General features: G+C 47.7%; 1 protein-coding gene across 1 annotated transcript in view; it reads right to left on the bottom strand.

The window, feature by feature from the left end:
• Positions 1–12,652, bottom strand: part of LOC121543021 (E3 ubiquitin-protein ligase znrf2-like) — a 94,400-nt gene that overhangs the window by 21,942 nt on the left and 59,806 nt on the right. The window contains exon 2 of the mRNA XM_041852694.2: positions 12,334–12,429. Within this exon, the coding sequence (XP_041708628.1) occupies positions 12,334–12,429 (96 nt within the window). The remainder of the gene's footprint in view (positions 1–12,333; positions 12,430–12,652) is intronic.

A 12,652-nucleotide genomic window follows, 5' to 3' on the forward strand; every position in this document is an offset into this window, starting at 1 on the left:
GGGTGATTAGGAGACAGAAGGCGAGTGCCGACCGCCACCGCAGTGAGGCTCCGGTTTATGCACCGGGGGACCGGGTCTGGCTCTCGACCTGAAACCTGCCCCTTCGCCTGCCCTGCCGGAAGCTGGGTCGGCGGTTTGTGGGGCCCTTTAAAGTCCTGAGGAGGTTGAACGAGGTTTGTTATAGGTTACAGCTCCCCCCTGATTACCGTATTAACCCCTCGTTCCATGTGTCTCTCCTCAGGCCGGTGGTAGCTGGTCCGCTCCAGGAGTCCGAGGTGCGGGAGGTTCCTCCGCCCCCATTGGACATTGAGGGGGCACCGGCGTACTCGGTCCGTTCCATCATGGATTCGAGGCGTCGGGTTGGAGGCCTGCAGTATCTCGTGGAGTGGGAGGCGTACGGTCCGGAGGAACGGAGCTGGGTTCCCAGGAGGGACATCCTCGATCCCTCCTTGTTAAGGGAGTTCCATCGTCGTCATCCGACTCGCCCTGCTCCCGCGTCCTCCTGGCCGTCCCCGGGCGGTGTCGACGCTACGGCTGGAGCCGCGTCAGGGGGTACTGTCACGGATACGGCCGAGGCTGCCCCCTCCTCCTCGTTCAGGCAGGCTTCGCGGTCGTCGTCACCGGAGTACTAGCTGCCACCGATCGATGTTTCTGTGTCTCACTAGTTCTGTCTGTATTGTTCACACCTGTTACCCATTAGGCTTATTAGTTTCCCTATATTACCTCTGTTTTCCCTCCTGAGTGTGTGCGTGATTGTTCTTGTTACGTCGTCTGTTGAGCTGTTGTTTTTGCTCTTCCCTGCGTGGAGGGTTTGCATTATTTACTTGAATCGAGTAAAGCCATTAATTCTCAGTTCTGTGTCCTGCGCCTGATTCCGTTTCCCCACTGCACCCAGACGCTGACACAGAATTAGTTTTTCACCACAAAAGGGCTTTATTACTGACAGAAATACTCCTCAGTGTCATCAGCTGTCCGGGTGGCTGGTCTCAGACAATCGCGCAGGTGAAGAAGCCGAATGTGGAGGTCCTGGGCTGGCATATAAACCATAAATATATTCCTAACAACTTCTATCCCTGGTTCTGAAGTTGGAAGGCTGTGGCAGTGTAAAATGAGTTACGCTAGGAGGGAATAATATTCACAGAGCTCCGGTGGGTCTGTATGGGGAGGGTGAAAGCTTTTCATGCAGAGCTAATCTTTGGGCTCCTCTCCCTTCAAATGACACGCCAGGGTTTCTTCACAGGTTGATGTATCTTTATGAGACAGCTGTGCGTGCCCTAGAAAAGCCTGTGTGTGTGTGTGTGGGCGTGTGTGGCATGCTTGTTTGATTTAACACACCATCTGTATTATGTCTGTTGTGGGCTGTGTGTGTGGATGGCAGTAGGATACCTGGACTAGACAAAACATGCATGCATGCACACACAATTCTCCAGACATTGTGGCAGTCACGTTGAAATTCCAATAGTGCAGATTGCTAGGTGATGGTATGGGAGGATAGGGGAGGAGGAGGAGGAGGAGGAGGTGGGGAGGGGGCAGGTAGAGACTGTCCTTGAGGTGCACAACGCAAACAGCTCAGATGCACATGAACATGCTGATTAACATGCTGTGTGTGTGTGAGAGAAGCGAGAGAGAGAGAGAGAGAGAGAGAGAGAGAGAGAGAGAGAGAGAGAGAGAGAGAGAAAGAGCGAGTGTGTGTCTGTGTGTGTGTGTGCTAAAAGTCAATTATAGCTTCTAAACTCTGTTAGTGTGTGTTGTCTGGACTGAGCTCAGCTAGTCATAGCCTCAGGACACACAGACAGGGACAGTTAGGGACCCAGTGAAAAGGCTTGATCAACATTTGACTACACAGGCATCATAAAGACATCATTAGCATCTCCCTCAACACAGACCACTGGCCACTCATTTCAATCACTTCATTACACATGCACGCATGCACGCATGCACACACACACACACACACACACACACACACACACACACACACACACACACACACACACACACACACACACACACACAAACTAACCCTCATTAACATGTGCAGCTGATCCACTATCTTGGAGTCTAAGGACAGGTCAGAGGCCTGTATCGTGATGGAGGACCATATTACTGTGGTAATGGGGTCGGTGACGTTAGCGTGTGTCATGGGTCATCTCTGGACCAGACAGACACAGAATGGATGATTAGCAAAACAATCACTGGAAACACTGTCTCTCTAGCTAGAAACTGGAGAAAGGAAACGTGACACTAAGTGTCTGCCCCAAATGGCAGCCTATTCCCTATTTAGTGCACCACGTTTTGACCAGGGCTCATTCGGGACTAGGCCTAATTTAAATCATGAGCACTGACCAAGAGAAGGAATGGCATATTAATACAGTGTATTATTAACCTGAATGCACTCTTATGTAGCCGATAGAAATGATGAACACCAGCAAGATTAAAACCATCATCAATATTGTGTTCATAATGTATTCTACTTCTCTCAAAAACATATGATTTAGACCAATGTCACTGTATTAGGCTACATAAGGAATCCTATCTAGTATAATACATTCCCTGCCTCCTTTCTCTATCCAGCTCATACACAACAGAGAGCACTAAACCGTGGCTAAAGATTAATTTAGACAATACTACAGGATCAATGTTGAGCCTCCTCTCATTCTAAACAGTGAACACAACACACCACTGAGTCCTGAGTCTGATCCAACAGCACCGAGCCTGGGCAACTCTAAAGCCACAAGGACTCCTTTTAGACCTGGAAGGCCAAGCACACACACACACACACACACACAGAAGTCCTCTCTGTGTGTCACGGGCTGGGCAGGCAGCCCCTATAGGCTAATTAAAGTAAGGACAGAGAGCTAAAGCCATGATGATAAGTCAGCGTGGACAGGTATCGATTAGTCCCTGCTTTTCGGGCTCTTCTGTGGTGTTTTAGCTGAAAAATAAGTTGGCAGTCAGTTGGAGTGTGGAGAGAGTCCCAGCAGAGAACCCTGCTCTGACACTGAGCCAAGAGGACCAGCCTTAACATGCAGGGCAGCAGGCAGGCAGGCAGGCATACCCAGAGAGAGAGAGAGCGAGAGAGCGAGAGAGAGAGAGAGAGAGAGAGAGAGAGAGAGAGAGAGAGAGAGAGAGAGAGAGAGAGAGAGAGAGAGAGAGAGAGAGAGAGAGAGAGAGAGAGAGAGAGAGAGAGAGAGAGAGAGAGAGAGAGAGAGAGAGAGAGAGAGAGAGAGAGAGAGAGTGAGTGAGTGAGTGAGTGAGTGAGTGAGTGAGTGAGTGAGTGAGTGAGTGAGTGAGTGAGTGAGTGAGAGAAACAGAAAGAGCCAGACTGCCCATTTAATCAACCAGGCCAAAGCCAGCTGCACTCTCCCCCTCCTCAGACCTCTCAAAGCCTGCAAACAGCCCTAGTCACAGCCTGCAAAGAACCACAGGTCAGAGAGTCTGTTGGTCTGACAGATAGAGATAGATAGATTTTCTACAGTTGGCTGTGGTCAGAGAGTCTGTTGGTCTGACAGATAGAGATAGATAGATTTTCTACAGTTTGTTCCATGTTAGAATAGGGTTTCACTGTTTGATTTATGGTAATATTGTACCATGATTGACACCCATCACTCCTGTTTCTCTCTGTTATTCTTGGCTGGGACATTGTGGAGACAAAGTTACAAAAGGGCGTGAGAACCTGTGTTTTGATCTTTGCTGATGGAAAACACACCTTTGCTTGTGTGTGTGCATTTCCATGACTATAGAAATCACCTGCTGAGAAGGTGTCTAACAGTTCTATGCTCACTAGTTTCCCTGTCCCAGCACTGTCTCCCACTTCAGTACACTACTACAGTACACTTAAACACTATTCCCTAATACACTAATACTAGCTAGGCTACACCTGCCTTTCCCTCTTAGCTAGACACACACACTACTTGTCCTCCTGCCCCCCTCATAAAAGCCCAGACATTCTCCTCAGACAGTCAGACAGGCAGACAGGCAGACAGACAGGCAGACAGACAGTCACAACACCCGTCTCCAGCACTAACAGCAGTGCAGCAGTGTTCTCAGAGTTCAACACCAACACCCCCCTGTAGCAGTCCATCTGACAGGCTACGGTACTGAATGTGTCTATGTGAGTGTGCTTTGTGTTTGTGCTGTCTTCTCCCTGAGGACCCAGTCATTAGGACAGTGTCATACAACACAGGACTATGATACAGTAACACACAGACAGTGAGAGGGCTGGACAATAGCTGCAGTGTCTGGAGTGTCCAGTTTGAATGCCTGGACTGTGGAGGGAGAGTCCCCTCTCTCACTATCATTGATTGCTCAGTCCTACTGCTACTTCCTGTTTTCTGATCCAATCAGAGTGTCTCAGGAACAGGACAGTTGAGGTAGGTATTTCCTAGGGAGATAGTGTCATGTTTCAGAGTGTGACAGGGCTGTAGAGTGGTCCATAGGATGTCCTGCTGCAGCCCTGCAGCCCTGCAGCTCTGAGCATATACCTCTCCAAGCACATCACTCCCACTAAGGGCTCAGTGCGTGTGTGTGTGCATTTGTGTGAGTGTGTGTGCAAACAGAATGCAGCTAGGTCCTCTTCTATCTGCAGTACAGTAGGGGGGCATACAGTATGCATCCTGCCCTGCCTTTCGAAAGTTTACAAACAGATCACCGACCATTTCGAATCCCACCGTACCTTCTCCGCTATGCAATCCGGTTTCCGAACTGGTCAGGGGTGTACTTCAGCCACGCTCAAGGTCCTAAACGATATTATAACCGCGATTGATAATAGACAGTACTGTGTGCCGTCTACATCGACCTGGCCAAGGCTTTCGACTCTGTCAACCACCGCATTCTTATTGGCAGACTAAATAGCCTTGGTTTCTCAAATGACTGCCTCGCCTGGTTCACCAACTACTTCTCAGATAGAGTTCAATGTGTCAAATTGGAGGGTCTGTTGTCTGGACCTATGGCAGTCTCTATGGGGGTGCCACAGGGTTCAATTCTTGGGCCGACTCTTTTCTCCGTGTATATCAATGATGTCGCTCTGCTGCTGGTGACTCTCAGATCCACCTCTACGCAGACGACACCATTTTGTATACATCTGGCCCTTCACTGGACACTGTGTTAACAAACCTCCAAACGAGCTTCAATGCCATACAACACTTCTACAGTAGCCTCCAACTGCTCTTAAACACTAGTAAAACTAAATGCATGCTCTTCAATCGAACGCTGCTGGCACCCGCCCACCCGACTAGAATCACTACTCTCGACGGGTCTGACCTAGAGTATGTGGACAACTACAAATACCTAGGTGTCTGGTTAGACTGTAAACTCTCCTTCCAGACTCACATTAAGAATCTCCAATCCAAAGTTAAATCTAGAATTGGCTTCCTATTTCGCAACAAAGCCTCCTTCACTCATGCTGCCAAACATGCCCTCGTAAAACTGACTATCCTACCGATCCTTGACTTCGGCGATGTCATTTACAAAATAGCCTCCAACAATCTACTCAGCAAATTGGATGTAGTCTATCACAGTGCCATCCGTTTTGTCTCCAAAGCCCCATACACTACACACCACTGTGACCTGTACGCTCTTGTTGGCTGGTCCTCACTACATATTCGTCGCCAAACCCACTGGCTCCAGGCCATCTATAAATCACTGCAAGGCAAATCCCCGCCTTATCTTAGCTCATTGGTCACCCTAGCAACACTCACCCGTAGTATGCGCTCCAGCAGGTATATCTCACTGGTCATCCCCAAAGCCAACACCTCCTTTGGCCGCCATTCCTTCCGGTTCTCTGCTGCCAATGACTGGAACGAATTGCAAAAATCTCTGAAGCTGGAGACTCTTATCTCCTCACTAACTTTAAGCGTCAGTTGTCAGAGCAGCTTACCGATCACTGCACCTGTACACAGCCCATCTGAAATTAGCCCACCTAACTACCTCATCCCTATATTGTTATTTATTTTGCTCATTTGCACCCCAGTATCTCTATTTGCACATCATCTCTTGCACATCTATCATTCCAGTGTTAATACTAATTGTAATTATTTTGCACTATAGCCTATTTATTGCCTTACCTCCATACCTTGCTACATTTGCACACACTGTATATATATTTTCTGTTGTATTTTTGACTTTATGTTTTGTTTTACCCCATATGTAACTCTGTGTTGTTGTTTTTATCGCACTGCTTTGCTTTATCTTGGCCAGGTCGCAGTTGTAAATGAGAACTTGTTCTCAACTGGCTTACCTGGTTAAATAAAGGTGAAATAAAAATAAATAAAAAACAGCATCACATTGTGTATGTATGAAAGGGAGGGTAAGAGAGAGAGAGTACAAAGAGGGAGAGAGAGAAAGACAGAGACAGAGGGAGAGAGAGAGAGACAGAGAGAGGGGGAGAGAGAGAGAGAGAGAGAGAGAGAGAGAGAGAGAGAGAGAGAGAGAGAGAGTAAGTGAGAGAGGTAATGGGATTCCGTTGTGGAGTAGAGACAGGTGTGTGAAAAAGAAGCTTCCTCTCTCCCTCTCTCTTTCTCTCTCCCTCTATCTTTCCCTCTCCTGTCCCGTACTGCAGAGCAATAGAAGAGGTAGAGCCACAGAGCTGGCTGTCAGAGAGGCGCTGAGAGAGGAGGAGAGGAGAGGAGAGAGGAGGAGAGGAGAAGAGGAGAGGTAGAGCCACAGAGCTGGCTGTCAGAGAGGTGCTGAGAGAGGAGGATATGAGATGAGAGAGGAGTATAGGAGAAGAGGAGAGGTAGAGCCACAGAGCTGGCTGTCAGAGAGGTGCTGAGAGAGGAGGAGAGGAGAGGAGAGAGGAGGAGAGGAGAAGAGGAGAGGTAGAGCCACAGAGCTGGCTGTCAGATAGGTGCTGAGAGAGGAGGAGAGGAGAGGAGAGAGGAGGAGAGGAGAGGAGGAGAGGTAGCGCCACAGAGCTGGCTGTCAGAAAGGTGCTGAGAGAGGAGGGTATGAGATGAGAGAGGAGGAGAGGAGAGGAGGAGAGGTAGAGCCACAGAGCTGGCTGTCAGAGAGGTGCTGAGAGAGGAGGATATGAGATGAGAGAGGAGGAGAGGAGAGGAGGAGAGGTAGAGCCACAGAGCTGGCTGTCAGAGAGGTGCTGAGAGAGGAGGAGAGGAGAGAGGAAGAGAGGAGAGGAGGAGAGGTAGAGCCACAGAGCTGGCTGTCAGAGAGGTGCTGAGAGAGGAGGATAGGAGAGGAGAGAGGAGGAGAGGAGAAGAGGAGAGGTAGAGCCACAGAGCTGGCTGTCAGAGAGGTGCTGAGAGAGGAGGATATGAGATGAGAGAGGAGGAGAGGAGAGGAGGAAAGGTAGAGCCACAGAGCTGGCTGTCAGAGAGGTGCTGAGAGAGGAGGAGAGGAGAGAGGAAGAGAGGAGAGGAGGAGAGGTAGAGCCACAGAGCTGGCTGTCAGAGAGGTGCTGAGAGAGGAGGATAGGAGAGGAGAGAGGAGGAGAGGAGAAGAGGAGAGGTAGAGCCACAGAGCTGGCTGTCAGAGAGGCGCTGAGAGAGGAGGGGAGAGGAGGGAGGAGAGGGAGGAGAGGGATCAGTGATAATCTCTCCTGTCCACCTCCATTACACTCCTCCCCACATGACTGATGAGCAAGGCCAGACCTCCACACAGGGACACTAACAATCATCTTTCATCTTCCAGCTCGCTCTCTCTCTCTCTCTCTCTCTCTCTCTCTCTCTCTCTCTCTCTACATACGCAGACACATAAACATACACACTCTTTACTAAGACTCTGGAGTAAAGTGTCTCTCTCTCTCACCCTCCTTCTGTCTCTCCCTCGCTCTTGTCCTTTCTCTCTCCCCACTCCCCCTATATCCCTGTCTCTCTCATGCTCTCCCTCTCTCCTGACAGAGATTAGCTAGAGAGGAGTAGAGAGTGCAGAAAGCCTGGAGGACAGCATAGGACACAGTGCTCAGGAAGAGAATGACTGGCTGAAAAGAGGCTGTCTACAGGGGTACCAGGGCAGGCCAGGACAGGGGGGGGGGGGAACCTATTCAGAGAAGGATGAGAGGGGGGAGTAAAGAGAGTGAAAGTCATGACTCACCACTCATACCCCAGCCAGTCTTCTCTTAGGTCTATTAACCCAGTAAAATGGGTTCCATTATTGGAGAATGTGATACATCTCTGATGACTAGCAGGTTTTAAAACGTTGTTGGGCTGTTTAAAACCTTTGGATTATCTTTCAACAGCAGCATTTGTCCTCTCTGTCAACTGGGTGTGTTTAAAAAGCCCTTCTTCAGGCTGAGGGAGACAAAACAAGCGGTTTAAAGTCCACATGACTGATACAGTGAGGGAAAAAAGTATTTGATCCCCTGCTGATTTTGTACGTTTGCCCACTGACAAAGAAATGATCAGTCTATAATTTTGAACAGTGAGAGACAGAATAACAACAAAAAAATCCAGAAAAACGCATGTCAAAAATGTTATAAATTGAATTGCATTTTAATGAGGGAAATAAGTATTTGACCCCCTCTCAATCAGAAAGATTTCTGGCTCTCAGGTGTCTTTTTATACAGGTGAACGAGCTGAGATTAGGAGCACACACTTAAAGGGAGTGCTCCTAATCTCAGTTTGTTACCTGTATAAAAGACACCTGTCCACAGAAGCAATCAATCAATCAGATTCCAAACTCTCCACCATGGCCAAGACCAAAGAGCTCTCCAAGGATGTCAGGGACAAGATTGTAGACCTACACAAGGCTGGAATGGGCTACAAGACCATCGCCAAGCAGCTTGGTGAGAAGGTGACAACAGTTGATGCGATTATTCACAAATGGAAGAAACACAAAATAACTGTCAATCTCCCTCGGCCTGGGGCTCCATGCAAGATCTCACCTCGTGGAGTTGCAATGATCATGAGAACGGTGAGGAATCAGCCCAGAACTACACGGGAGGATCTTGTCAATGATCTCAAGGCAGCTGGGACCATAGTCACCAAGAAAACAATTGGTAACACACTACACCGTGAAGGACTGAAATCCTGCAGCACCCGCAAGGTCCCCCTGCTCAAGAAAACACATATACAGGCCCGTCTGAATGATTCAGAGGAGAACTGGGTGAAAGTGTTGTGGTCAGATGAGACCAAAATTGAGCTCTTTGGCATCAACTCAACTCGCCGTGTTTGGAGGAGGAGGAATGCTGCCTATGACCCTAAGAACACCATCCCCACCGTCAAACATGGAGGTGGAAACATTATGCTTTGGGGGTGTTTTTCTGCTAAGGGGACAGGACAACTTCACTGCATCAAAGGGACGATGGACGGGGCCATGTACCGTCAAATCTTGGGTGAGAACCTCCTTCCCTCAGCTAGGGCATTGAAAATGGGTCGTGGATGGGTATTCCAGCATGACAATGACCCAAAACACATGGCCAAGGCATTAAAGGAGTGGCTCAAGAAGAAGCACATTAAGGTCCTGAAGTGACCTAGCCAGTCTCCAGACCTTAATCCCATAGAAAATCTGTGGAGGGAGCTGAAGGTTCGAGTTGCCAAACGTCAGCCTCTAAACCTTAATGACTTGGAGAAGATCTGCAAAGAGGAGTGGGACAAAATCACTCCTGAGATGTGTGCAAACCTGGTGGCCAACTACAAGAACCGTCTGACCTCTGTGATTGCCAACAAGGGTTTTGCCACCAAGTACTAAGTCATGTTTTGCAGAGAGGTCAAATACTTATTTCCCTAATTAAAATGCAAATCAATTTATAACATTTTTGACATGCGTTTTTCTAGATTTTTTTGTTGTTATTCTGTCTCTCACTGTTCAAATAAACCTACCATTAAAATTATAGACTGATCATGTTTTTGTCAGTGGGCAAACGTACAAAATCAGCAGGGGATCAAATACTTTTTTCCCTCACTGCACATCTGTCTGGGGCTTGACCCCTGTGATGTAGGCAGGCAGGGGAGAGATTGTGTCACAGATAGCACATGAACACAGACAACCACAATTTCAGGAGTGAAGCGCACACATACACACACACAGGCACACACACACATACACACACAAAATGGTCCACCACCTCTTAATTCATCCCCCCACTGTGTTTGATGATGGATGACTTTCCCCCTCAGTCCTGTTGATGTATGAGAAGCCAGGTCTACTGACCTTCAACCATCATCAGCCCAATGCTTCTACATCACAGTCGCACTAAAAACAAGCAGACACAGAGAAACTACTGCTGCCTCCCTTACCCACTCCTGAGCCAAGATGAAGGCCTGTTTGACTAGGTTTTAACAGCAAGTCACTGTGGACTGAAACGGCATGATCCAATAATATAACAGTGTCATAGAAGTGTCCATAATTTGACCTCTGCTGAAAAAACTATTATTGGTCATGAGCTGCCAGAGGCATGTGAGAGGACTGCTCAGAGAAGACAAACAGACACATATTATTGCATCAGAAGTCGCTATGTCTCAGTGTTGAATGCAAACTGGGCTATATTGTTGATGTTGAGGAAGTCATGGAGTATACAAGAGCAAACAATACATTTGTGTGATTATTATTAATCTTATCAATAAACTGTGTCCCTATATCGTGCACTACTTTTGCCGAAGGCACGTAGGGCTCTAGTCAAAAGTAGTGCACTGAATAAGTGAATAAGGTGACATTTGGGATGCACACAACATGCAGAGTAATTTGTTTTCTGACCAACTGAATCCTACATGATGACTTAGTGCTTAGAAGGGGCCACTACAAACTCCTCATTAGGGTGTTAGGCAATGACTTCCAGAGCCTGGGCCCATCGTAGGAAGTATTTCCCCATAGAGTTGGAGTGGAAAAGGGAGGCAGGGAGATACAAGTGTGTGAGGCTCTGCAGAAATTGCTCCTCAGCCCTCTGTGTGTGTGTGTGTGTGTGTGTGTGTGTGTGTGTGTGTGTGTGTGTGTGTGTGTGTGTGTGTGTGTGTGTGTGTGTGTGTGTGTGTGTGTGTGTGTCTGTCTGTCTGTCTGTCTGTCTGTCTGTCTGTGTGTGTATGTGTATGTGTGTGTGTGTGTGTGTGTGTGTGTGTGTGTGTGTGTGGTGTGTGTGTGTGTGTGTGTGTGTCTTATGTCTGTCTGTCTGTCTGTCTGTCTGTCTGTCTGTGTGTGTGTATGTGTATGTGTGTGTATGTGTGTGTGTGTGTGTGTGTGTGTGTGTGTGTGTGTGTGTGTGTGTGTGTGTGTGTGTGTGTGTTTGTGTGAGTGTGGTCTGTGCTACTCTGTGCTCCAGAAACACACAGTGAGCATGATGTCATATCCCCTTGAGGAAGCAAGAGGAAATTAGCCAGCCCTTTAAGACTGAAAAGATAGCTCTTAATAAAACAAATGCCACTGGGGCTTGGAGGCCTTTCTTAATATAAGATGGAGGGCTGAGCTCTGAGTGTGTGTGTGTGTTGAACTCTGTTTCTTCTCAACCAGGAATTGTAAGCTGGAGGGCTCCAACTTTCCCCTCTCACTGCTGTATCCTAGTTTACATCCCCCTGCAGAGATTACAGTATCAAATACATTACATGTTTTCACTGTCCTTCACATAAACACCGTCCACTTAAGACTTGCAAGCTGCCCGGTTTGTATTAAAAAGATATGGCCCATGAATCAATTGGACCAGTCTTCAGAAAGTGATTAAGAAACCAGGGCGAGATGCAATTGTTTAGGAACCTTAGATTACTATTTATTTATAGGGTAGAACACTCATAACCATAGTAATATGACTTGTTCAGCCTGTTATGATGTACTTGGCTGTGTATTGGCACCATAGTCATTCCACTGTGTATTTATATAAATCAAATCAAATCAAATCACATTTTGACTGACAATGCCTGAAAACATGTCAAAATGTTGTAAAAACAGGACTGATTAAGGCATTAAAGCGCCAACACAATGGGAGGCAAATGAAAGAGAGAGAAAGGGGGGAGTTTGTGTTTGAATTGAACTGCAGAGAGAGGAGAGAGTTGTTTTGATCAATTTGGGCAGACAGTATTGGACAGATAAGGGAGTCCAGTGACAGTGACAGTCCCCTCTGTAACAGATCTGCCTTAAAACACTTTGTCTTGCCATTATGATTACACAGACACAGAGCTAACACCTGCCGTGACACCAGTCACATTAGTCATTGAAGGAGAGGAGGAGGGGGAGTCATTCCAACCGCGCAAAAAATCAAGCAGCTCATTCAGACAATGGCTGACAGCAACCATGTTGCAATAAATTAGCTTATAATTTAACTCGCAGACAGCCACGGCAAAGTCTTGTCTGGCCACACACACATAAACACACACTAAGCCCTTCCCTTTCACAAGCACCAGCTCAGCAAAGGAGAACAGTCTAGGGGTAGGGGAGTAAAGTAAGCAGTCTTACCGTTATACGTCACTCTGGGTTTGGTCAAGCACATGACGAGGTGTAGGTCCATCTCATCAGTGGAGACAAACTTGGAACAGACAGGGCACTTGAAGCCTGCATGGAGAGAGAAGGGGAGGAGGAATGGGAGACCAAGAGGTAAATATCAGAACTCTAATTCTGTACAGGGATGGTCTGGTTGCACATACATGAAATCATGAAGTACCTATACTGTTACCATAACACAGCATCACACACCCAAACTTCTTAGCCCATCCACCTCAACATTCTCTCTCTGACATTCCAAACGGAATTCTCCCCTATTACATTCTCCTGCAAT

Source organism: Coregonus clupeaformis, chromosome 28 (genome assembly GCF_020615455.1).
Source record: "Coregonus clupeaformis isolate EN_2021a chromosome 28, ASM2061545v1, whole genome shotgun sequence".
Taxonomy (NCBI): Eukaryota; Metazoa; Chordata; class Actinopteri; order Salmoniformes; family Salmonidae; genus Coregonus; species Coregonus clupeaformis.